The sequence below is a fragment of the Rhopilema esculentum genome, unplaced genomic scaffold (assembly GCF_057945365.1).
Source record: "Rhopilema esculentum isolate cy_ngs unplaced genomic scaffold, ASM5794536v1 HiC_scaffold_37, whole genome shotgun sequence".
NCBI classification, from domain to species: Eukaryota; Metazoa; Cnidaria; class Scyphozoa; order Rhizostomeae; family Rhizostomatidae; genus Rhopilema; species Rhopilema esculentum.
Window position 1 is genome coordinate 1,330,220 of NW_028300848.1, and position 26,581 is coordinate 1,356,800.

Sequence of the window (26,581 nt, forward strand, 5' to 3'; positions counted from 1 at the left end):
GCACGTGCACTATCAAGAGGCCGTCAAACACTTTCGTTATGTAATTTTTTGGCAGTTCGCGGCCATTTTCCCTCCTTTTCACACAACCGTACATAGTTTGATGGATCAGAAAACCTGTCGTTGTGGTTTTTCACTCGAATCAAACACCGACATAGCAAGGCAAGGGCTGGTACACAAAAAGCCCAAATTGAGGGGTCGAAAATTGAGGTGGGGGATAATATTTAGAATATATTAATGGCAACCGAAGGGACAAAAGGACCGGGGGTGTGGGGGTGTCACACCTCCCCGATAGTATCTCAATGAGAAATTTCAGGTAAAATCTCAATAAACTAACAACAAATGTTGCCAAGTTTGTACGAGAAATAATCAGACAAGGCAAAAAATTGGAAATTCTCCTGTGAACTGAATCAAAACTCCATTTCTAGGCATAGATTTTTACTCATTACTTTTGATTGTACACTATTAATTGTCGCATTTTTTATGTTCAAAATACAGTCACACAAAAATGAAAAAAATAGAATGATATCTATAAACCTACATTTTCAGTAGAGATTCTTCCGAGTTTCTTGTGAGTTAATAACAATCTTAAAAAGTACGTCTATTGGGATGAAGATAGATTTTCAAAAATTAATAAGGACGGGCCATTCTCAAAGAAAACTTGTGAAACCCGAACCTCTTTTTATCTAAAAATAGTCCCCTGCCCGTTTTAACTACCTTCCCCGACTATTTTAGTTCTCAGAGCATGAATCCAATCTTTTCTTCACGCGAATACTTAGTAAAAAGTCTCGAAATTCTCTCCCCGGGGCTGACATGACGTCAGCATTTGTCGGCCCCTTTGAAAAAAAATGATGGTAGAGATTTTATTTTGACCCGGAGTCAAAATAAAATCTTCAACGATGGATCATTATCGCCAATTAAGCGGATTAAAAACGACAGATAGCATCAAACTTTTTTCAGCAATTTAGCCTTTTACACGATCGTTGTCATTCATCGCGGTCCAATATCGAAAAAAAGTTTAAGGAAAAACGATGGTGTAAACCCGCCTTAATACAGTTGCGGAAATTATCAATACCTGAACTTGTCTTTCAACGATTGTTTCCAAATTGAAATATCAAACTTGTGAACAACGTCAAATGCCTAAGAGTTCTAGTGGATCAAGAACTCAAATGGAAAAGACCCCAAAAAGACCTAAAGAGGTATTAGCATTCTAAGGTTTACAGAACAATCTCTACACTACCTTTCTTTCCTAGAAAAAGAACTGTATAGAATCACGGCAGAGCCCTATTCAGTTACTGCCGCAGGGAAAGCATAATGGGGAATTGGGTGGGTAACAACCTCACCTGCAAATTCCTAAGAGGGACAAAGGGACCAAATGTGCCCTTGATATCAGCCCTTTCTAATCACTAAAGAAATTCATATAAAAGCCTTGTTGATGACAAAATTTCTCAAAACCTGTACAACCATCTCTTATAAGAGCAGTTAACTCATTTACAAGATACCTATACGAAACCAAAATGAAAATACAATTACAACAGAATCAATAGAAGCTGGGAATTTTTCAGATTCCTTTTTATTGAAGCCTGCCCCCTTGCCCCTTGGCCGTTCTGGGGTCCATGTACTGCTGCCTGATTTTTGGGGGTTTTCGTTAGACTGTAACTTTTCTGCTATATAATTTTTTCACTGTTGTAATATCTACTAGATTTGGTTAACTAGTTCTTAATTGAAAATAAAATGAAAATGAATTGAAAAACACCATTGTCAGTTGAAAAATCTTTTCATCATTTTCAAGGACTCAGAGTGATTAATTTGCAATAATCTTTAGTTGAGGACATTCTCCTGAATCAAAAAGGTTATTGGAATAATGATTTCCGGCAAAAAAAAACCGGATTTGATAATGCAAAATTCAACTGCTTCCCTATTTGACCCCGAAACTGCGAAGGAGATCTCTATGTAAACAAGGGCCTAAATTTATGTGATGCATTGACTTGATATGAATTTATCAAATAATATACATGTATTTCTAACATGCTAAATGGTGTTAACAATAGATTGGATGATTTTACGCCCTAAAACAAGATCAGTTCCCTGTTTCGTGTTTTTTCCTTGCTGTTTTTGAAGATTTCCTATTTGACCCCAAACAGCGTTTTCCCTATTTGAGAAATCTTGTAACCTTGGTGCAGGATGTTTGAAATTTGGATTGATATGAAGAGAGTGTGTATTTTTCTTGGCGATTACTACCTTTTGCTATTTATTTTGAATTAAAACGATGCTTTTTTAACGAGTTTTGTCTATTTGCTGTCGTAGCTACGGAGGAGCCAAGCCTCAAGCTAACGTAGAAGCAAAACATTGCAATTTATACTGCTAAAAATTACTGTAGTTGAATTAAAAAAGCATCTAAAAGGTAGTTTGAAGCATGCCGAATCCGATTTTGAGGTTTGTTTTGAGATATCAGTCCAATATATGGAGTTATTAACGAATTCCCTATATGACCCAGAATTCCCTATTCGACCCCGTTGCCTATTTGACCTCGAGCGCTACCAACATGATTGCGAATGTGGCCTACTTTTCTCAAAGGAACACCACTGTGTCGTAAATAAAATCTTGTTTGAAAGATACTTTGTTTTGCAGTCAAAACTACTGAATAAAAATCCTAAACAATGTTAAAATCCTAATGATCTGACGTTCAAATAGGCCCACTAAACTTGAATAGGTACTGGAAGTTTGCCATTGAGTTCTAAATTGTGACGTCATCGAAAACCTATTTTAAGAATTTTTGAAATTTAACCACATAAAATTAAAGATTACCATGAAATACTTTCAAATATGCAAAATTGGCCAAATATGTCTAAAATCTGCTGAGATATGGCCAATAAAAGATTTGAAGTTTTCTAACGAATCACTGTTATTTTGGCTCTGTTCACAAAGTTATGAACAGAGACCAAAATACAGCGGTTTGATGGGAAAAGAGCCATATCCCTGAAAATTCGTAACACAATTGACTCATTTTTCGTATTTAGAGGTATTTCATGATGCTCTTTTAGGTTATAGGATCGAAATTCAAAAATTTTAAAATTAGATTCTTGTGACGTCATCGCTTTCGAACTTTATTGTGGCGGAATCGCGGAAACTTATCGGCCAACGGGCGTTGACCTGACTAAACCAATATCCGCAACATAACCGCCATCTGGAAATCGACCACTTTCGCGGTAAAATTTTGGTGCAAATCACGCTTTCTTATTCCTATCAATAAATTTAATGCAAATCCTTCGGGGTCATTAACAGGGAGAACCATCCCTGTTCTGCTAACCGCCATTTTCAAATTAGTGCGGCGTGCATGGTTAACAGGCTTCTCAGTACGTTAATATCAATAGCAAATTGAAGCATACTTTGCCAATCAAAATAGATAAACTCATGTCGAATGGAAGGTGTAATTTACTTTCTGCTTAGTAATCTCGTTAAAAACCTCAAGACATGTATGTACATACCAACTGAGAGTTTCCCATGAAGTGCGGCAAGTGTGCAGAACAATATAATATCCAAAACCGATCGACCCATTTTCGTTGTTAGCACGATACTCTTTTATGATTTCCAAACAGAATGACATTCAATCTTTAAACGATTAACTAAGATGTCTGATTTTCACGATGTGTGCTACTGACAAAAAACCCCTAGAATAACACGGTCAAACCTTCCTCGATCGAAGATACCGCCCACTTGCCTTTATTCTTTTTACCGAACAATTGTTAGCGCCCAGTCCACAAACAGCCATGAAAACAAATGGTGTCTCATGCTATTAATAAGTCATTCTTTTGAAGGTTTGGAATCCTAGAATATGTCAGAAATCTGTTACACTCTTTCTCTGTTAGAACGATTTTTATAAGAACACGAGCATCAAAATTGCTCAAAAGTTAAAGAAAAATTCAGTAAGAGCTGAGCTACTGTAAAATGCAATTTTGAACAATGTTTTATATCAAATTCGAGGACTTTGAATTTCGGTGAATATTCAAATTTATCAGCAAATTTAGGTCTGAACACCTCCCTAGAGCGAAAAAGCTAGCAATCACACTGCTTACATCCTATTAATTTAAGAACAAATAAGAACATTCCAGGCTAAGATTTTCGAAAAAATTAAGAACAGTCAGCCTGAAAGTAAATTTACTGGTTCTTACACAAAAGAGTGTAGTGAAAATGAAATAAATTTCTCTCTATATCCGCCCGTACTCTTTGTACGAGTTTTGGATACGGTTAAAACTGATCGCAAACTTTTTAGAGGGGTGTAATCTAATTATGTTCAGTTCAGTTTCATATCAAAAATTCATCTGCATGCAAAAATGCAAAGCAGACTAACCTTCTACAGGTGTTTTTAGAAATGTGCCAAAAAGCCCTGTTCAGGGCCGGCAAAGCTTATATGAAAGGGTAAGGGCCAAAAATTTAGGTTACGAAATTTGTGAAAGGGTTTAGTAAATGGCGCTACCTTAGTCCTTAGTTGGCGGGAAGGCAAAGTTTAGAAAAATAGGACTCTGGGGATGGCCAGAAACTGCATCTAAAATAGATTTTGGCTGAAGGAAAAGAAGAGACAATGTTGCTTCGATTCAAGAGAAAGGATTTTTTGTAAATCAGCATTGAAATGATACATAAATCTACTCTGTTTTTTATCTGATTTGAAAAGCTGAATTTTAAAAGTACCATTCGCACACCAGTTACCTGAAAGGCGTGACACCAAAATCCAGTTATCAGTAACAACTCCCCCAATCCTTGCCCTTGAAATTTGCTCCAGCTGCCGATTCTTCACTTCTTATATTCTCAAAAATTTTCAAGCAGTTTCTTTTCCTTCGACAGCTGATTTTTCTATTTTTGTAACCATTTGAGAGTTTGTCTGTTAGTAGACCTTATGAGTCAGGTTTTGGCCCCAGAAAAAACCGAACTACTTTTTTTAGCATCAAGTTTATTCTGGATCAAGTTATTCGATCAATTGCCAAATATATGCATTGTACAACTTGGAAAACTGCCTATTCCTTCGATCAAATTCCCATATCCAATGCTCTTTATGTCTTCTCCTGTAAAAACCTACTAGCCAAGCTTAGGTAAAGACATTTTTTTAAGAGAATACTAAGCACGCAAACGTATAAGATGGTTGACTACATTTTTGCAGATTTTCTTTAAAACAAATTATTTTGCTCTAAAGCGAAGGGAAGGTCTCGCAGCCACCGGTCTTGCCGGCCCTGCTGTCAAATAAGATATGTTGTTTAGCAACTTGAATCCATAGGGCTCTGCAGAAGGAGGCAAGCATACCTGAAAGGGATATGGGGGCAGGACACCCTCTGCATACATATAATTCAACCAAGATTTTCGTATTTCAGGTAAATTTGGTATCAAACGCCCGCTTGAGAAAGGATATTGTGACGCCCCTGATAAGCGCAAGGCATTTTGTAATCACTCATAAACATTAGAAAGCTGAATCAGGGGCCGTACAAATGGGGAGCCGCAAAAAATTGAGTCCCTTATTTGTAATATGCCTTTTTATGTTTATAGAGACGATAAATGTCCCTTGAAATATGGCGTCCATCTCAATTAGCATTTCTTCATTCACGTCTCCTTGAAATAACTAAATATTCTTGAAACCTATGACATAATAAAAGTTCGTTGGATTATGTAAGGCTTTCATTGGATGTTGATGAGGTATCCAAAAAACAATGGGCGTGCCTTTGTATATGAATCAGGACGGTAAACGACGGTACTGAAAACGAAAACATCTTGTTCTGAGAGTGTCCGTTTCCAAGTGAACGCGATGTAGCCTTGTGCCGGGTGACAGTGCGCGAACAAGAAGGCATCCCGTCGCAGTCACAAGCTCTCATGAACGATGTGGTGCGGTGGGAACCACTGGTGGGAAACTAGCTACAGATGGTGCGCACGTTCGCAACAACCTTTCCCGGGGCTGGTCGCGACTAACAAATGGCTTTGTTATGATAATAAAATTAATCGAAATTTTTATTGTATATGTTAATTAGATTTATTTCATTCTCACACAACAAAGGTAATTTCTCATAACATCGTATTGTTCTCTGTCGATTTGCGATTTCCTAACAGTGATTTCACAAAGCGGTCCTATATTCTACCTCAACAAATGCACAGGCTGTAGCCCTGTTTACACTACAGAAACCTGGGTTCGCCCCAGGTTAAAACTAACCCAGGTTAGATTTGTGTAGTGTAAACGCATACTAACCCAGGTTAGCCCCAGGTTAAGGCCTGTTTATACGAGCCGGGCCAGCCCGCCTGACCGAGCTGGCTCGCCTAGACGAGATGAATTTTAATTGCGTTTATATGAGGCAGAGTTCATCTCGGCAAAGCGGGATGGCCTCGTATTGATTCAACTGATAGACTCGAGTTGATATCAATTTTTGGCGCGCTTGTTTTGTTTTTGATTAAAGAAGTTTTCAAGCACTATTCAAGCACCACACAAAATGTCGAGAAACAAAACGATTATTGCTCTTTGGATTTTAAAGTTAACTGGATTACTTTTGATGATTTCCCAGTTACATGGCTTGATGCTATTGTGTATTGCCTTGCAACGACACATACAAGAGTTGATGATTGCAGTGGAGCAACGAAAAAGAAAGTTTTGCCGAATCTCCTTTACCTTCTCCACAACTCGTTGATGTCCTCGTTGGAGATAACTGTTTAACAGTTTTTTCTCTTCAAGAAATGATCTCTTTCATCCTTTGATAATTCCTCTAAAGGCAGATCTGACGGCAAGAATTTCCACTGGTCCAAAAAATTCTGCTTGTTCCTGGTAAACCTTTACCATTTCCTTTCTCACATTTTTATACTGCATTGGCCTATCACCATCGAAATCTAGGCCTTTGAACTTCATTTTAACTTTGTACTCTCTCAAACATTCTATAAGGTTTCGGACCATTTCCGTTGTCCAGCGAAATTATTTTTTTTTCTCTGCAAGTCCACTTGGCATTGATTCTTCACCTTCGGTATAAGCGAACGCTGACATGATGAACAGATGAAACAGTGAAACGGAGATCGATGCGAATTGCGAAAAGAAAATTTGATAAACAAAGAAAATTTTGACCCAACACAACACAGTCACCCCGCGCTTGTGCAGAACATGCATTTTCATCTCGGTCAACCGGGCCAGCCCGCCTGGCACTGTTTATATGAGCTCACCTTACCGGGATCCCGCCTGCCCAACTCACAGATCCCGGCTGACCGAGCTGGCCCGCTGCTCATATAAACGCAACTTGATTGAACAAAGGATGTTATTGTTTACTCAGATCTCGCCTAGGTGAGCAAGCTCGGTCAGGCGGGCTGGCCCGCCTCATATAAACAGGCCCTTAGTCAACCAATCTCAAAAGGTGGGTTCGCCCTAGGTCGAGCCTGGGTTAGTTTAGATAAAGTGTAAATGCAAAGCTGGGGCGAACCTGGGTTAGTTTCTTCAGTACGCATGCGTAGTGGCAGAAATGTTGCCGAGTGCAAACAAAGCAAAGCGCGAATGCACAGCTTTCTCATTGTTCACATGAAAAGCTAACCTCGCAGCAGTATCGATAAACAAAACGACCGTAATGGCTGGGGCGATGACATGAAAAATCACATGTTTCTAAAAACCCCCGCAAAGTCGCTTGCTTTAGCTCGATATCAAACTAACCCAGGTTCGCCCTTGATGCCTCTTATACTACAAAGTCGACAGTTTCCAGTGTAAACGCATCAGGGTTCGACCCAGGTTACTTTTAGCCTAGAGCGAAGCCGGGTTAATTTGTGTACTGTAAACAGGGCTTATGTATTTATTACTGGGGACACGGCTTCTGGTAGCCAGACCCCTGTCTGGAGCACAGGCTAGGCTTCTGCTCCCAGGCGGCACTCCGTCGACCTGCTTATTTGCAGTCTTCCCTTTTTGGCAAACTATTTTCAATAAATTTTGGCTCTTATATTTTCATCGATAATGAAAAACCATATTTTGGGCACTCTGTGAGAATGCTCGGGAAAATTTGGTCTCATCTTGCGATTTAAATGATTCTTAAAATTAAATAAATATCTGGTGTGACAGACAAACTAGGATCATGCATGCACCAATTGTTTTACGAAGCAAATAATTCCAGAGCTGCAATAAAGGGCGACAGAAGCCTTGGCCCCACTTTTGTCAGCCTTGCTCCCTCTCAACTTTCAAACTCGTGGCGTAGAACCTGACAGTCAATCTGACACACAGCAAAAAGGCTTCAAAAACAAGGATTTCCTTGATAAGTCCTTCAGGCTGACATTGTGAGTGGCGTGGATATGCTTCCAATGGCCAGAACTACTCGCTTGATTTTGACAATACCTTTTGTAAAACCACTTAAAAGGGGGTTTTGAAGTAACCCTTCATGCACCCTTAGCAGAACCTTGAAATAACATTTACGTAATACAAAAAACATATTAACAGACACTGATGCAATCACAGCACAAGATGCAATTGTCACGTGCTATTGTCCGGAAGGGAAAATTTTCAAAAGTTTCTGCAACAAATCAATGCATGCCTGAGGAAATAACCATGATTTCATATTTGCAAAGATTATGTTGAGATAAATAGCGCTGATATGGTAGCGGACAACTCCAAGAAGAATATATCACAAATTACATACTGTACATTCTGCACCACATGCGAACCTGCACCACAAGCCAAAACTTCCTCGAGTGAGTTCCTTTACAAATTTTCTAAAAATGAAGTATTGATGTGCATTGTGAGCAACAGCAGAATTGGTACAAAAAGCACTACAGTACTAATAATTAGACTAGCTCCAGGCGCTGATCTAGGCCGGTTGCACAGGTTTAAAAAAACCGGTCAAGTTCTAAGAGCTATGTTTCTCTTTAAATCTTGAATTTTTGATCTAAATTTCAATTGCAACAATTGCTGCATTTCTCCCTGACTGACTACATTTTTTTCTGTTTATATACTGAATTGAACCTTCACAAGAGTTTGACAGAGTTCCCAGCTTTCTACTTCATCTTTTATCTCAAAGTATCCAAGGAATTCAAAATCGAGCAAATCAGCAGCCATTCGATGTGACAGCTTGGAGTATGCTATCTATGCGCCAATATTGAAACCGGTGGCTATTGTTTTCTGAAAACCTGTGAAAACCGGCGCCCATATATTCCCCTTATGCGAGAAAAACCAGTGACTAAAAAGCATACTCGACATCGATATTCATAGCTCGAAAGGATGGACGCTTTCAAACAAAATGATACAAAATGGAATACGGATGCAAATAAGAATCTGAGGGTTTTATATTAAGGGGAGTTGACGTGTTTTCTCGGAAAAATTCATGAAAATTAGAATCAAAGTTGCAAGAAGAGGATCAAAGGCCATGCTGAATGGCGTAAAATTCTGGCATGATCCAAAAATTTGGCTAGATCCGCGCCTGAGCTGAAAAGAGTTTATCGGCCAACATTTTCGCTTGGCACGATAGTAACTGGCAAATCATTCACCGAGCTAGTAGCCTATGTGCAGACTCAACGGATCGGTTTACTACTCGACAGTTCTTTGTGAGAGACTTGAGTCTGCACGCAGGCTACGTGTGTTATGCTACCAACAGTTATAGCTTCTGAATTTCCGATCAAAATGATGGTCAACCTACTGAGTCTTCCATGGGATATTAGTCCACAGTCTTTCAAAGAAACAAGGGTAGACACAGACATCAAGTGTAAACATTTGTGGTCATCTTTTCAGGCATAGAAAAATCTTTATCTCTTATTTTAGTGTATTATTTCATTACAGAAAAAAAGAAGCGTTTGAGTTGAATGTGGAAAATATCATTGTTTGCGTCTACAGTTTCCTGCAACACGGGCGTTGCGGTACCCTGGGTACCAGACTCACTATTTTATATAGATAGCAATTTTATGTAGATAAAATAGCAATTTTCTTGCTATGGTGCAAGCAGGGGCGGATATAAGCAACAATGATCGGGGGTATTAGGCACTAATTTTGGTGCCACACCCTTAAAATCGCTGGAAATGATGGAAACGCCCATTTTTGAAATTTGGTTTTTAACTGTGGCGTAGCCAGGTTTGGAAGATTGGTAGGCCTAAGAGGACAATATTTTTGCTGATCACACTCCTAAGAATTTGGGAACACATCCATTTTGTCAATATGTTTGAAAAAACCATGGCATTTTCACGTGGCAATTTCCCTTTATTCGACGTCATAGGTAGCTGACCATATTCTACACCTGTCTATTTCCTTCACAATTCCACTAAGGTTTATATCCTGAATTGTGTAAGGCCAGGAATCTCTACGTGTAAAAAGTGATTTTCCAAAGTTGTATTCAAATATCTAAAAAAATTAACAGTATTCAAAAGCTTTAAACCAAGTTCTTTTTTCCTTGGATCAAAGTCTACGACAAGCATTTCAGAATCCAGTTTTTTAGGATTGGACTACTTTTAGCATTTTAGTTTCTATTATATCAGGAGCGTCTCAAAAACGTGAAGACTTTTCTATACAAATCACAAAACGAGGGGACAGTGTTGAACATTCTGTAGAGAGATAGAGAAGGGTCTCCTGCGAGCAAAGCGATCAGAAAATTTTTGCGACGACGCCCTTGAAATTAGCTTAAAATACATTTGAAAATATCCCCCCGCTACGCTACTGATAAGATGATAAATACTGATAAAATTAGATAAAGTAAAGTCTTGGCGTTACTTTGTTACTTGTTACTATTGACAACCAGCAAATGATTTTTACTGAATGAAACAAAATTTACTGAAGGACACAGAACTATTGGGGGGTGGGGTTACGCACCCACTACACCCCCCGCTTAATCCGTCCCTGAGTGCAAGCGAAGCATCTGGGTAAAATAGCATGCATAGTCAGTTTGACACAACAAAAGATCTTCTCTTTGGAGAGCTTCTTGGTGAACTTTTGCTAAGCTGGAGATCTTTGAAAGGATATCTATCATATGCAAGCCGCTCGCCGATTTCTTGAAGCCTCCAAGCTCAAATGCAGCCAGACCCCGGTATATCTCTTTGTTTTTTGTGAATCCTCTACTTTGCACTATTAAAGTCACACTAAATGTTGCATAAAAAGATGTTACTGTAAACAGAGCGTGACTGCAAACCGGGCTATCCGACTGTATCCAGCAGAGTAACTTTGAGCCGAGTGAATAAAAGAGGAATCTCTTTCAACCTCTTAAACAGCCACATCAACTGTCGTTTTGCATTTATTTTAAAAGGTGTGTTGTATATATCAACACAACACTCCCACAACCTCGGTTTTCTCTTGCACATGATTTAAAGTTTGAAAGAACAGGCCCGTCGGAACCGGGGGGCTGCAGTGGCGGATCCAGCCAAAAATCTGACTACCGCCGAAATGAGATAGAGGGTTGACCACACCCTTTAGACGACACCCATTTCTTGGTCATACCCGGTTTTCTAAAATGATTATTGCTTTCTATAATTTCTTATGTAGACCATTTTCAAGAGACAAGCGGTGCTTTACTGAAATTTCATGTATCCTTACAACAAGCTTGAGAAGAAATAAATAATCTTATTCAATATTCTGAGGATGTATATTCTAAAAAAATTTACGGCATTTAGACGAGGAACACCATAGAATTAGAAAAAAGATACATTTGGCAGAATTTCGAAGTGTCGCCTAAAACTCGCATTTAGTCGGACAATAACTTATAAAAATCAGACCTGTTGAAAATTACTAAGTTTAAAAAGCTAGATAAAATTTGCAATTATTGAGAGCAACTTTTGTTAAACAAAGAATCATACTTTTGACGAATATTGTGGGCCTGACTTTTAATTTAATATTCTTTTAAAATATATTCCTACGAATAGTTGTGTATTGTACAGAATAATGGGTCACATCGGCTTTGAAATTACAGTTTGCCCACTTGCAGAATATGTAGGCATCCCCCCATCTTTCTGTAACATTTGAGCCGCGTTGAGCGGCAGTACTACTTCAACCCCCCATCTGAGCGGTAGTCAACTCGCTTGTTCATTGGTTGTCAACAAAATTTGTATGCATCCCCCCAGGTTAACAGTGATTTCTGACGATTTGATTGGTTTAGGCAAGCTGACTACCGCTCAGTGCAGCTCGAATCCGCTCTACACCGACTCAACCCCCCTAGCTAGCAAGCCATGATTTCATCATCCCCCATGCTAGCCTTCTATTTGCAAACATGTGGCTCGGCAATTGGCACGCAATTTCCATAGCGATAAGGATTAAACAATATTTTTGTCTCTGTGGAAATTTCAGGCATGTTCCTAGGAAGAAAGGCTAGGTTTGCAGCGCGATCAAATATTTTCAATAATTAATTATGGTTTAATTAAAGTATTAGGATAAACATGAAAATGATCCTTGTTTCTATAATTTTTTGAATAATCTGACTACCGCTCGAGCGGTAATGGCGGTAGTCTGGATCCGCCACTGGGCTGTGGGGGGGCTGGAGCCCCCCAATAATTGTCAAACTGTAGTATGTTTCCTTTATAACAGTGTACTGAATGAGAAGGAAACAATGGGCAGCCCCCCAATAGGAAGTTCGTTCCGACGGCACTGAAGAATGTCCTTTGCTTTTGGTCATCACCAGCTTTTTCAAAGACTTATGCAGGGCCTTCTTTCTTTCCTCGGACTCAGATCAGTGTTTTTTTCTTTTTTTTTCTATTCGGTAAGAAAACTTACAATAACAATTTACCTAAAACAGTACGTACGAACTACTAAACTATATTACAAGGACGGAACCCAGGAGGGGCAATTTATCATGACTGCCCCCTGGGATATGACATATATCTAAATATGACTAATAATGGCACACTAAAACTATAACACTGCATATGCATATACTAGATTATAATAATACATTCACAGTAAAATACAACATATACATATACGGTAAATACAATGGACGTTTGACATTGGACGCCACTGGAAAATATCTTATAATGGTAGAGGTTTATACCTAATATAGAATTGATTGAGAAGTTTGGTATGGAGTCAAGCTGGATAGTCATTAACATTATTAACAGATCAGTGTTAGCATGAAACTGAAGATCAGGCACGCCAGAGGGGGTGGGCTATAGCCCCTTCACATTTTTGCTGCAGTATGATATTCAGTTTGTTGCATAAAAGATAATGGTGGAAAAACTACCATGAAAGTTTACTATCCCCAACCCCAAACTCTGCTCAGGCGTCCCTATCCATCCTGTTGCAAAACGTGAGATATGAATGGGTCCTACGTTTCAAAATCCTTTTCTTTAATATTGTGTCCTAAAATGTCGTTTTGCATGATCTTCAAGACTGGGAGGCTGAGGGTCATCACGTGTTAAATTTACCGACGATGACATACATAAGGAAAATTAGATGCTATTTAACCTGCCTATATGCGTTTTTACCGACCAACTAAAGATTGTGTGGACCAACTGAAGATTTACCGACAAAAACATGAAGAATTGGGGCTGTTACATCCTCCTACACTTTCCTGCTAGCTACGTCCCTGTTAATAACCTATTTCTGTCGTTTCTCTGGCATATAGGCACGCAAATGAGTTGACCACAAAATGTTGAAAAGTAAATTTTTCAAATATGATATAAAAGAAAAAGTAAGAGAATGGTTTTAAGTCAAACTTAGCTAAGTGAAGTGGATGTAAGCAGTTTTGGTTTCTGTAAACGGTCAAAAGTCAATGACTGCGGAAGTTTTGTGCGGCGTTCACAAGGGATCATGCTTAGGTCCAGTGGCGGCGCCATCTACTGCAGAGTGGGAAGATAATGGGCGTTGCCAGCAAGGTCACACCCTTTTTGCCTCGTTTCAGTTCTTTGATCTACCCCTACCTTGCAATGTCACACTTTTTAATCAATTTCTAGAAGAAATATGTGGACCATGTTTTGAAAAAAGTGGGGGAAGAGGTAATTGCCACTGCTAAGATCCCCCCCCTGGGGATCTCCAAAGCAAATATTTATGCAAATGTTACACATACTTCACATCTAATAACATAAAGGATAGTATACATACAACAGCCGCATCTAATAACACATCTATGAAGGCATTTGATCAGCGTTGATAATCAATTCAAGCCCCCAAGAACGTTGTAAAGGGATATCGTTGTAAAATAACAATAATTACTACTTTTATTGTAGTGACGTTTCATTCGATTTTCTTGTATTTTATCTGTCTAAAATACAGTTGTCTCTGAATCTTCGTTTTAATATCGGAATTTTCCGTTGCATTCTTGTTCCTTTTTGTATCATCGTCGATGAGGGACAATGAATAGTTTTCCTCGAGACGATTTCAGTTACTGAATGTGAAAAGGTGTTCATTTGATTGTGGTCCAGAGAAATTAGATGTGACAGCCATATTATTTCGAAGAAGCAAAGCTTATCTGCATGATTATAGATTTATGGATAAACGCTAAAATTCCTCCTTATTGATTCCTCGTTCAAATTCTGCGGGGCCCATGTGACACCTACACATTTTTATAATAAAGCCCCGGTCAAACGATACAACATTTCACCCTACATTACGCCCAACATGATGATTGTAAAATTTCACGAGAGCAAAAGTTTTTGCAGCCTGCGCGCAGACGCGACTGGTTTTCCCGGCGATGAATTTTGTTGAACGGAAAATTTAGGGTTTCTCTCCCAGTAGAGAGAAATACTGAATTTTCCCATCAACTAAATGCATCTCTGGTAAAACCAGTCGAGTCTGCGCACAGGCTAAAGTTTTTGAAGATTGGGGCAAAAATTTGAAGAAGCTAAGAGGACCATAGTTTTGTGTTCTCTAAACGTTCCATCCCCTTATTGTTGTGGATAGAGTGGCACCAACACAACTTCCGAAAAGATTTTCCAGGTTCAGTTGACTGCTAAGAATATGCCTCTTGATTTTCCGCGAAATTTCTCGACAAATTTTATTTAATTGCATTATTATTATTTCATAGTCAAAATATGTTAACATAGTGGAAAAGAATTATTGTTTTCAGAGCATTGTCGTAAGCAAACCTTTCGTTATGCGGCTATGCACAAATGATTCTAAACAAGCTTATAAGCATTTCATATAACATTAAGCTAGCCCCGGTACAAAGCATGGTTGTGCGGTCCCGATGCATTGTACCGGAGCGAGCTTATCAGCCCATCATTCCCAGAGAAAGAATATTTCGAAAAAATTACCTTTAATTAGAATTCATCTTTTTACTCTTCTAAAAATGTGTTTTCCACTTTCGCAATCAGTTTTTAATCCAGCACCTGTCTTTTTTCTTATACTCGCAGAATCTTCTAAATGTAAAAGTAAATTCTGCGTGTAAAGTATGTAAAGTAATATAAAGTAATAAAGTTTCACCAAACAGAAATTGCTGTTTTTTGAAAAAAAATTTATTAACTAATCTGTGGTCCCGATAAACCATTCTACAGAAGAGAAAACGCTGAAAAAAGTTTTTTAATTTCTCCCCATAACGCCAATTGACTTCAAATCTTTTTTACTATTCGTGATTTTTCCTTGATCTCTAAATGATTAAAATTTTTCACTCTTCCAAGTATCTGCTTTTGTGCATACTTCAAAAAATCAGAAAAAGGCAATGGTTAAAGTAATATCTTACGTAATGAAGAGTCCTACTCCCTCTCCCATTTATGCGGCCATGAGTAGATTATTCAGAAAAGCTCTTACGACAGAATATGCCAGCTTTGAAGAGCTCTTACACAGGAGCAACAAAGTCTTTATATGTATATAAAAGTTACAAAAACCTAAGATAGAGGTATACAGTTGTATTACCTGTCTGAGAACCGTAATATATTCTGGGCTCTATGGATAAACTAAGAACAACAAAGAAAACTATCGAAAAACTGGGAAAGTTCAGAGCATTGCAAACCTTTTTATACCCTAACCTTGGAAATTTATAGCAACTGTAGAAAACTTTCTGCACTGGTCCGAATCGAAATCTCCTTTAAAAAGCTTAAAGCTTTCTATGATTTTTCTATTTTCATACAGCAAATTATAGATTTTGTCAGTGCACGAATTAACTAAAAATTAATCAACCCCAGTTTCACGGACCAAGACGTTGTGGAAATTTCGTAGTGTTCTTTGAAGGCTGCAATATTTTAAAAGAACTTTTTGTCCGTTAACTGAGCAGATTATAAGCATTGGAAATGTGCTTCGGAAAATTATAATAAATGCAATAGGCATTCTTCTTTAAATACAAACTTCCAATTTCATAAACAATTGTTTATATTTCCCTATATACCCAACCAGTCCTTTCCAACCCTATATATTGATTCGATCCGAAGACGTCTGTTACCATTCTAATGTAGGCCACAACCACAAGTTACTAGGTATTGAAAGGAAGGCTTATTAACAGTTAAACAACGAGGCTGTTGTTGGAAATCGAAGTCAAGCTCAAGATATTGCAAGAATTCCGAAGAGTCAAGTTATATTAGAGATAACCATGAAAGTCTAACTTATTCTTCTCTTTTCTTCAAAATAGAAATAAAAAGACACTAGCTGAAAATAATATAAAGTACCTTTAAAATATAATACTTCACAAAGATACGAGACACAAATTTCTTACACAAATTTCTTCTAGATTTGACGCCCAGCAGTGCTGATCACCACTGTCCTACGCTATGACATCAAGTTACGATTTAAACTCTATACAAATTCATAAAGATTGTCTATATTTATAATTGCAAATTCGTAGCAAAAGATATCTTTAGATAAGGTGGAACTAGCGAATCTGGATAGTATAATCCGCTAAACCTCGTGTCATAAATGCAAAGGAGTTGAGATTACATGTGCAATGAGCGTCATTAAGTTCAATTACTCGACCCTTGAAAATTGAGAGGCTTTTTAAGAAAGCATGTTGACTCCAAGCCACAATTAAAGTTACATTTACTCTAATTCATTGTTATGTTATGGTTGTAATTAGGTTAGAGGCCTAGATACCTTTAAAATAAAAAAGGATATTGCATACAAGAAACACAGTTCTTATATACCGCAAATCCTCGATTAGCCCCCTGAGGGCTTATTCATTTTTGATATTTTTGGATGGGGGCTTATTCGAGGGGGGGGGGGCAGCCTCACATGGCAAAATTCATCAACTTGAGGAGTTCCAACTTGAGAATTCACAGTAGCAGTGGGGGCTTATGCGAGGGGGGGGGGGCTTATTGACAATTTTTAGTTCTAGGATGGGGGCTTATTTGAGGGGGGCTTTTTGAGGGGGGCTTTTGAGAATTTACGGTAATCCAACATTGGCGGTTCTGTTGTCCGGCGGGTGGAAACTCATGTTGGAGAATTTTATTTCAGGAGTAGGGGAGGGGGCTGTTTTGAGTGAACCTCCCGTAAAAGATAAAAACGTGCCTAAAGATGCTTCTGATATTCGATCTGGACCAGCCAACTTTTAAGGGCTACTTTACAGTCAAAAATATGTTAAATCGCAAAGTTTCGAAAATTCACAGAATTTTGAAAATTAGACCAATTGTGAAAAATAGGCTTAGTCCATTGCAAAATGACTGAAAGATGGCTTTCTCAGTCAATTCGCCATACATTACGTACAAAAAATTCGGTGCCAAATATCCCGGTGAATTTATTGTCGGTGGAGAAAATTTCTGGATAAATTTCGATGAAAATTTGAAAATTTTCGGTGGAAAGAAAGAAATTTGGTTAGTGAAGAAATAAACACATTTTGTAAATCACCTTCAACATAAATTATCTGGAACGCAATCGTAAAAATCACAAAAATCCAACATTCCATATCAGCCAGCCCAATAAACGGAACTGAAGAGAAGGCAAGAATTTTTTCGGCTGCTGCATCTCAAGTTGCGAATTGGACCTTCGAAATTCTATTCTGTTGAGGAAATAAGTATGAATTTAGGTCGAATTGGCACACCTATGACAGTCTGGTTCAGGTATTCTGCGGCTCGTTTTTTTATCAATTGTATAAAGATACACACATGTACAAGGAATAAAACGTAGAAAAAAATTCAGCTTGTCCTAGGATGGGAGCAGAAAGGGCCTGTGTAAAAAATGTGGGTATTTAAGATTTGTGAAAGAAAGTTGAAATTAGCAAACTTCACTTTTTAAATTGAGAATAGAGAGAAAAGTTTACAACTTTTTCTTTCGCCTCTTTTATCAAGCAAATAGCATGATTTTAGCCTCAAACCAGGAACTGCAACTTAAAACCGTCCTTGCATACACACCACAGGTTTACCCCTCTGTCTTAATGACGTTGGATTTCAATAAAACGACTAAGGAGGTTAGGAATAGTGCTTTATTTATGCTACATGTATGATATTTGTCTGTACTAACAATATTGTTTCTGGGAGAAGGAAGAGAGGAAGGGTTAAGCTTGGGTTCTGTCCATTCGCAATTAATAACTGTAATTTATCAATTTGTTGCTGTGATTTATTAATGTTATTGTAATTTTTTGTTGCAATTAGGTTAGAGGCTATCTTGGCTTAGATAGTATATTAAAGAAATGTATTTAAGGTACCATCAAGTACGCATTGATAATCAGAATGAACTAGAAAGCATAAACAACGCGATGATGTCAGCTCTTTTTACAATATCGGATTGTGTCAGTTTGTTGAGAGGGACTATCAAAATGGGGAACATACTGGTTGGCTTCATCATTCTCACGGTTTCGTTCAAAGGCATCCAAAGAAGAAAACAAAGGGAAAAGGCCATTTGCCAAGATAACAAAACGAACCAAATGATAAGAAGAAAAAATATTGAACTGTAAATTCGTTGAGATACTTATTAAATTATTTTAGTTCAGTTTAGTAAAGATACTTTTAGTTTTCTTTAAGGTTTTGTTGACAAAACTTTACAATTTTAAAAAGAAATGATTAGGACGTTTTACGTTCTTACGTCTTTACGGCCTAGAAAGAAAAGTTGAGTTAATATGACTTACGTTCTTACCTCTTCTTCAGCATGAAGAAAAAAATGATGATAATGAGAACAATGGCAGCATGACACCATAAACGATTCCAACAATAGTTCCATCGCGCGTAGATCTTCCACCATTATCTACAAAAGTGACATAAAATCTCAGATTATACACAGCTCCCACCCTGAAATATATCTTTGCATAAATTTTAGACTTGAAAGTAATAGTGAAGTTGTCTGGCTGCACATCAAAGAAAATCAACTGAGACCGAGGGTTGGTTAACCAATTTCAAAAATTTGTTTTCTTGGGCCTACTGTCCACAACATGGGAAGTATTCTGATTTCAAGTAGATGACATTTCACCAACGCGTCTAAATGTTGCCCACAACGAATATGTTTTCAAATCCCCCATCTACAATGCAATGACAAAATTTTAGCCATGTGTAGGTGCTTTTTTGGCGAATATTCAAATTTGTCAGCAAGTAAAGGACATCTTGCTCACTTTGAGGCAACTGAGGCCTAAACACCTCACTAAAGCGAAAAAGCTACCAATTTCACTGCTTACACCTTATTAATTTAAAACAAATTAAAAACATTCCAGCCTTAGATCTTCGAAAAATTAACAACAGTCAGCATGAACTTTATCGTACTGTTTCTTATAAAAAAAGAGTTTATCTCACTCATGTGTTTTCTCGCAAGGCTAGTTTATTCTAAAAGGCCATTATCAATCAGAAACCTTTGAGCAGTTTAGAAATTTAAAGTAGTAACAAAGTTTGTTGTCACGCTATATGTCACGCTTAATCCAACAAAGTTTAAAAATAACATGATGACGTCATCGGTGACGTCATCACTATCGAACATATCGAGGCTTGTTAGGGTTAGGATTAGGGATAATAATCCATCAAAGCTTTGGAGATAATAAAATGCAAAATCGATTAATGTAGTCTGCATCTTAGGAGGGTTCATCTTCTGATGAGATTTCTTGGAAGCATTGAATGCTGTAATGAAAGGAAGTGGATTAGAAGAAGCCCTTGAAGAAGTTTATGGGAAGAGCTGTTCCCCATATCCTTTCTGGGAAGGCTGTGTCGAGAGCGCTTAGAGGACACATCCTTATCGAGTCTGCATTGGTTTGCAAATTAATGACACAATTGATTGCATCTGGACAAGAGAATCGTGATAGCTGTGAAGAGATGGAACGTCCTACATTTGAAGAAGCGACAGTGAAGATTGAGGACTTGTGCTCTGATTTTGAAAAATTGAAAAATGAATTCAGAGAAAAGCATCACCGTGACATCAATATGCAATGATTCCCAACCCTCTCAAAGCTTACGTTCAATCTCGAAGCGTACAAGAAGTACCTCGCTAAAACGTCTTGGACATTAAAGTTATGGTTGCAATATTTGAATTACATCGCCGTGGTAAAAATATTTATTCGTGCGGAGAGAACTGGTGACTGGAATTTGCATTTGATGTCTTTGAACAAAATGCTGAACTTATTCGCTGCTACAGCCCATGTTAACTATGCTACATGTGCAAGATTGCATCTACAAAACATGCTTGATTTGGAAAGCTCTCATCCTTGGGTCTATGATCAGTTTGCAAGAGGCAATCTGCACACTGTCAGGCGCAGTGAGCAATTTTGGTCAGGCTTATGGATGGATTTGGACATTGAACAGGTGATGATTAGAGCATTGAAGAGCAACGGTGGGCTGACGCGAGAAAGAGGTATTTCGGAATCTACTCGCCAGTTATGGATCGGAAGTATCCATAGGTGTGCAGACATACCCAATGCAATGAGTGAATCGACTGGCGCATATAGGAAAACAAGTGAACAGCATGTTCAGTTAGGCCCAAGCAGAGAGACAATAAAGATCTTACGTTAATCAAAGAATAGTTTGATCGCCACAACCCTTTTGGTGAAGACGGGCAACATCTTAAAAGTCTTTCAACTGGCTTGATGGTGCGAGCATCAAGAGAAAAGAAAGAGTTCAAACATTTGAAGATCTCTTACCTAAGACGAAAATGGGGAACAATACAGTGACCATCAATCCAACTATACTGTTTAGCCGTTTGTCTGCCTTGGCTAACTTCCAAAGTAACATTACTGAAAACTTCTGCTATGAGCTAACTCTAGAGCCGACGTCACTCTTTAAACAAGGTATGATGAGAAAATCGACTAAAGCTGTTCTTAGAAATCACTTACTGGGTACAGAGAATGCAACTATCCCGACTACAAATGACGTTTGCGTGGTTGATGGTGATGCATTGCTCCACAAAGTCCACTGGCCAAAATCAACGTATTCTGAGGTGCTTGAGCAGTACATTGCATTTGTAAAGCAAAGATTTGGGAATTACACTTGCGTTAACGTTGTTTTTGATGGATACTTAGACAGAATGTCAACAAAAGGTCAGGAGCCTCTTCGTCGAATGAGCAAAACGCCAGCTAGATTTGAAATCACTGAAAGCTCAAAAATTACTTGTAGCAGGGAAGCATTTCTGGCGAACATAGATAACAAGGATAGGCTGATTAAGTTGCTTTGTACTCGGTTAGAGAGGGAAAGGTTTGTCGCAGTTCAAAGTAATGGAGACGCGGATATCTCAATTGTGAAGACTGTCCTTGAGTACGCAGAAACTGGTAGATATGTTAGTGTGATGGAAGAAGGTACGGATATATTGGTTCTCATGATGAGCCACTGGAGAGATGGATTGGGAGAATCGTTTTTTGGAACAGAGAAAAAGGAAAAGAAAAGGCGACATTCAAAATTGTTATACTGGAGCATGCGGGACCTTTTATCAACACAACAGTACCAAGAAGCACTTCTTTCTGCTCATGCTTGGAGTGGCTGTGACACAACTTCAGTTATGCACCAAAAAGGTATAAAACTGAAATAATAATAGCATGATAGCTTTGTACTGCATTACCTATAATGACATACCTTGCAGTTGATATTAGGTACTAGTAATACTACAATGATATGCCACTGTTCATCATTTAGAAAACTGTTATTAGAGCACTCTGTTTGTTATAGGGAAGCTGAAAATCCTGAAGCAGTTAGAATCGAGAGAAGGTGAATACTTGAGATATCAAAACAATTTGGGAATTTGTCAATGACTCAGCAAGAGATCGGAGAGGCAGGTGTTCAACTGGTGGTTACAATGTAAATACATTTCTTTTTAAGATATTTAATAAGCTTCTGAAATAAAATATCAAGCAATAGTATCACCAATTTGAATCAACTAACTGAATTTTGCACACTTTATTTTCCAGCTACGGTGGCAAGAAATGTGACTCGTTGGCTAGTATACGACATACCAAATACATTGAAATGGTTACAACGAGCAATGTAGTAGAACCAGATAATCTTCCTCCAACTGGAAGAGCGACATACTACCATGCTTTACGAGTGCATCTTCAGGTTCATGACGTTTTTTCTCTATTTAATAAAATTATGACAATTCAAATAACTGATGTGGACGATATAACCAACACTGTTTTTATTCCTTTTCTAATTAATAGTTAGTTTAAGTAGGAAAATGACATATTAGCTTCTTTATTTTATTCACAATATGAAATCAATTCCCAAAATTTTTTTGAACTTCCAGGTACACAGTGGAAGCATTTAGACCTTTGCTGTCTAAACCCGCAAGACTGGGGATGGAAAATGGAAGACGGTATATTTCAGATTTCTGTCGTGCAATCTATAAAAACTAATCACAACAATCCCAGGCCAATCTAGTGCAACATCTCGACCTAAGTCCAACAAACAACGTTTGGAACAAAATGTTGCACTAGTTTAGCCAACCATGTTAGACTTCGTTGGACGATGGCAAAAAAGTTGGTTTTGGCAAAAGAGTTGCATGATGTTTGGCGATCTTGACGTAAGTTAACTTTGGTTAAAAATGTTTAATATTCTTTGATGATTTTGGAACTGTTTCACAAATTCATCCAACATTTCTGATTTTAACTGCACATTATCCACTGCAACATTTTTCTACTCAAACTTGTGAAGCAAGGCAGTTCGATTCATTCCAAAATAACAACAAATAGCGAAAGCCAAAAATAGTCAAATGCTGGTTGAGGTGTTCAAACGGATCAAAATTTTCCCAACAATACATTCAACACCTATTTTGGAACTAGAGGTAACTTGTGACATACAATTATTGGGTAAATGTTGGATCGTTCAAACGGGTTTTAAATCACATTGTTCTAAAAAGTTTTGTACCTTTGGAACAAGATATTTGAGTGGTGTGCAAAATATTTTGACTTTCCTTGACAGTGTTTGGAGCTCTCGATACCTATAAGCACCATACAGCAGAAAGAAGAGACAACAAACTGACCAAAATATTTTGGCACAAAAAACCCCCTTGGTTTTATCCGGACTGTCCTGTAGGACCCTTCAGCGTATGCCCCTTTACCAACAGCGTTGTATGCAGAGATACGAATTCTATATTCTTGGTCGCGATTCAAATAAAGGGGCTTCCGTCTGTGACGGTCATATTTCGCACTGTCTCTGTTCTATTTGGGTAAAACAACTCCACAAGATAATTGGATATTCCTGAATAGCCCGGACTGGCAGGCTTCCTCCATCCGATTCTAATAGATGTATACGTTGATTCAATCAATCGTACTTCCACTGGAGCAGTTGGGACGTCTGATAGAGAGAAACAGCGAAAATGATTATCCAAAAAATCTTTTGGTGATACAAAACTTAAAAATGACTTTGAAAAATTTTTTTGACTCATACTAAAGCTTTTCGTCTGACATTCTTAAGATTATAAAACGTCGGAACATAGATCGAAAAAACTATACTCTAGGAAATATATAAACCCAGTTGCTGATCAAAATAGGCCAATCAGAAACGCGAGCACATGACAGTTGAGGTTGCCCAATCAGTGTCGCTTGCCTGTGGAAATTGTTAGCAATGGAGTCATAAGGTGAAAAAAAACTCCTTCTGTCTACACAATATAGGTTTTTTCATGTTTATGTGATAGATTCCAAAACTTCTCGATAGAACGACGATCAGGCTTTACCAATAATCCAAGACATGTCACCATTATAGTTTTTTGCACAATCTGGGTTTTCCAGTAAATGCTGCCCGATAGCAGAATCGCATGTTTTGGTTGTTGTTTTACATGCGACAAAACAGAAAACATAAACAACAAAATAATGTCCGCTATTTACATTGTCAAAAGGTATTCGAAAAGCAGAGAAATTAAACTATAGAAAAGGTTGGATGGAGTGGTCAAAAGTTTGAATCATGCGCATGCCTAGAAAATGAAATGCTGGGTGAAATGTTGGATGGAGTGGTCAAACGCATCCAACATTACATCCAACATTGAAAAACAAAATTTGTTTTTGACCGTGATCAAACATCATCCAACATCGATTTGCAAATGTTGGGTGACCCAACATGGGTGGTCAAACGCATCCAATATTTCGTCCAACATTGGTTTTCTGCATGTTGGATGAAATGTTGGTTGCGTTTGACCACTCCATCCAACATCTTTTTTTCTAGGCATGCGCATGATTCAAACTTCTGTATTGTTATTTGAGCCGAGGTGAATCCAGAGTGATTTGTGAGCAACTTTTTTTAAAAGTTATCGAGTGAAAAATGTAAAGCAAAAGCAAAGTGCAGAATGAAATAATCTAACAATTAATAGCTGGGGAAAGGGTGTCGGATTAGGATGAACATAGCACTGACGAGGAGAGTCACAGCAGGGATGGCGATCTAGATTTAGGCGTAGTCCTAACGGGAAGCTTTACGTTTCAACGTGTTGTTTTCGAAATCAGCTATCATTTTTCACTTTTATCTTACGTGCCTTTTTATCTTCTGTAAACAAGTGCTGCAAACATGTCGCTGCGCAGGCGATGCACGGTGATGGAAATGTTGGATGAAATGTTGGATGAAATGTTGGATGAAATGTTGGATGAAATGTTGGGCGAAATGTTGGATGAAATGTTGGATGAAATGCTGGATGAAATGTTGGATGAAATGTTGGATGAAATGTTGGATGAAATGCTGGATGAAATGTTGGATGAAATGTTGGATGAAATGTTGGATGAAATGTTGGATGAAATGTTGGATGAAATGTTGGATGAAATGTTGGATGAAATGTTGGATGAAATGTTGGATGAAATGTTGGATGAAATGTTGGATGAAATGTTGGATGAAATGTTGGATGAAATGCTGGATGAAATGTTGGATGAAATGTTGGATGAAATGTTGGATGAAATGTTGGATGAAATGTTGGATGAAATGTTGGATGAAATGTTGGATGAAATGCTGGATGAAATGTTGGATGAAATGTTGGATGAAATGTTGGATGAAATGTTGGACGAAATGTTGGATGAAATGTTGGATGAAATGTTGGATGAAAGGTTGGATGAAATGTTGGATGAAATGCTGGATGAAATGTTGGATGAAATGTTGGATGAAATGTTGGATGAAATGTTGGATGAAATGTTGGATGAAATGCTGGATGAAATGTTGGATGAAATGTTGGATGAAATGTTGGATGAAATGTTGGATGAAATGTTGGGCGAAATGCTGGATGAAATGTTGGATGAAATGTTGGGCGAAATGTAGGATGCGTTTGACCACCCGCTGAAAAATATCAACGAACTTTCTAATTTTTTGGGAATAAATGTTGGATGCGTTTGACCGGGGCTTTAAGTAAGTAAGTTTTCTGGCCGTTGACAAATTGGAAAGCAGCGAATTCTTATGAATGAGTTTCTTTTCGGCCTTTTGTGTCTACGTCTCTCTAGAACAGAAGTTTTGACAACCTTATCGAAACCGTAATCATTTAATTTTTTAGTAAGCAGTTTTTTACGAATAAAGGACGTAACTGCATTTTCTAACGCATAAGTAGATATTCGATGGCAGAAATTACTAAAAAATTTAATGAAAAGCTAAAAAATGAACAAGGTCAGATAGGTTTACGCTGGTTGTATCAAAAACAAGAAAAGGATTTTCTAATGAATGTTTCGGTTTAGAGTGCTGCACATATGCATCAAAACAGTTCACTGAAAACTTTTGGACTAAAAATGTGTTACTTACGACCAACTTGAACTTTTACTTCCGTTGATATCTTTCCTGCAGGACCTCCATCAGCAACACATTTTACTTTGGTCACCCCTCTTCGAACATTGAAAAGACGCAAACGACTGCTTATTGGGAGGTTTGTAAAATTCCCGGTTACCTCAGCATTTTGCCCAACTTGATTATTTTTATCATCGTAGGTGCCACATGTCAGCTTTGGAATAGGGTTGCCATAAACATAGCAAGTTGAGTTTAAAGTCTGGCCTTCTTGCAGAGCAAAAATAGTTTGACCAGTAGTGGATGTTGTTCCTTCAGTCAAGCAGTTTCGGAACTCTGGTACCTCTGGAATAAAGGGGAATCAAAAGTTAAGAAGTCAAGAGTTGTGTAAACAATTGCAAGTGTTTTTTAAAGGTGTTGGCTCCACCGCACAAAACTTGTCTATAACAGTTCCCCAGAACAAGACAACTTCAATTGTGCACCCAAATCTTAAAACATTATTTTTTCTGGGATAGACATTTCTTTATCAAAGTGTCTGCAAATGTACACCTGAGCACATGGTCATTGCAAAATGTGTCTGCTAGTAACTTGTTCCTGGGAACAGCATGCTTGTGCGTTTTTAGGTTGTATAAGACTAATACTCTATTAACGAAAAATGCAATTTTATCATTTTTAATTTTTACTTTTCACATATGCC

General features: G+C 38.0%; 1 protein-coding gene across 11 annotated transcripts in view; it reads right to left on the reverse strand.

Moving 5' to 3' along the window:
• LOC148957139 (uncharacterized) overlaps window positions 1–26,047 on the reverse strand; it is a 48,595-nt gene extending 22,548 nt beyond the window's left edge. For 7 of the 11 annotated variants that reach the window (XR_016145273.1, XR_016145272.1, XM_089115847.1 and 4 more), the window contains exons 1-2: window positions 18,881–19,565; window positions 8,625–8,697 (exon numbers count right to left, since the gene is read on the reverse strand). Coding sequence is in view for 9 of the 11 variants with exons in the window: in XM_089115847.1 (XP_088971973.1) it covers window positions 8,625–8,697; window positions 18,881–18,985 (178 nt within the window). In the remaining 2 variants the exon portion in view is untranslated. Of the gene's footprint in view, window positions 1–3,485; window positions 6,979–8,624; window positions 8,698–15,141; window positions 15,247–18,880; window positions 19,566–23,070; window positions 23,317–25,905 lie in introns of those variants that run through there. The other 4 variants (XM_089115840.1, XM_089115841.1, XM_089115843.1 and 1 more) reach the window with 4 other exon arrangements.
• Between the last annotated feature and the right edge of the window lie 534 nt (window positions 26,048–26,581).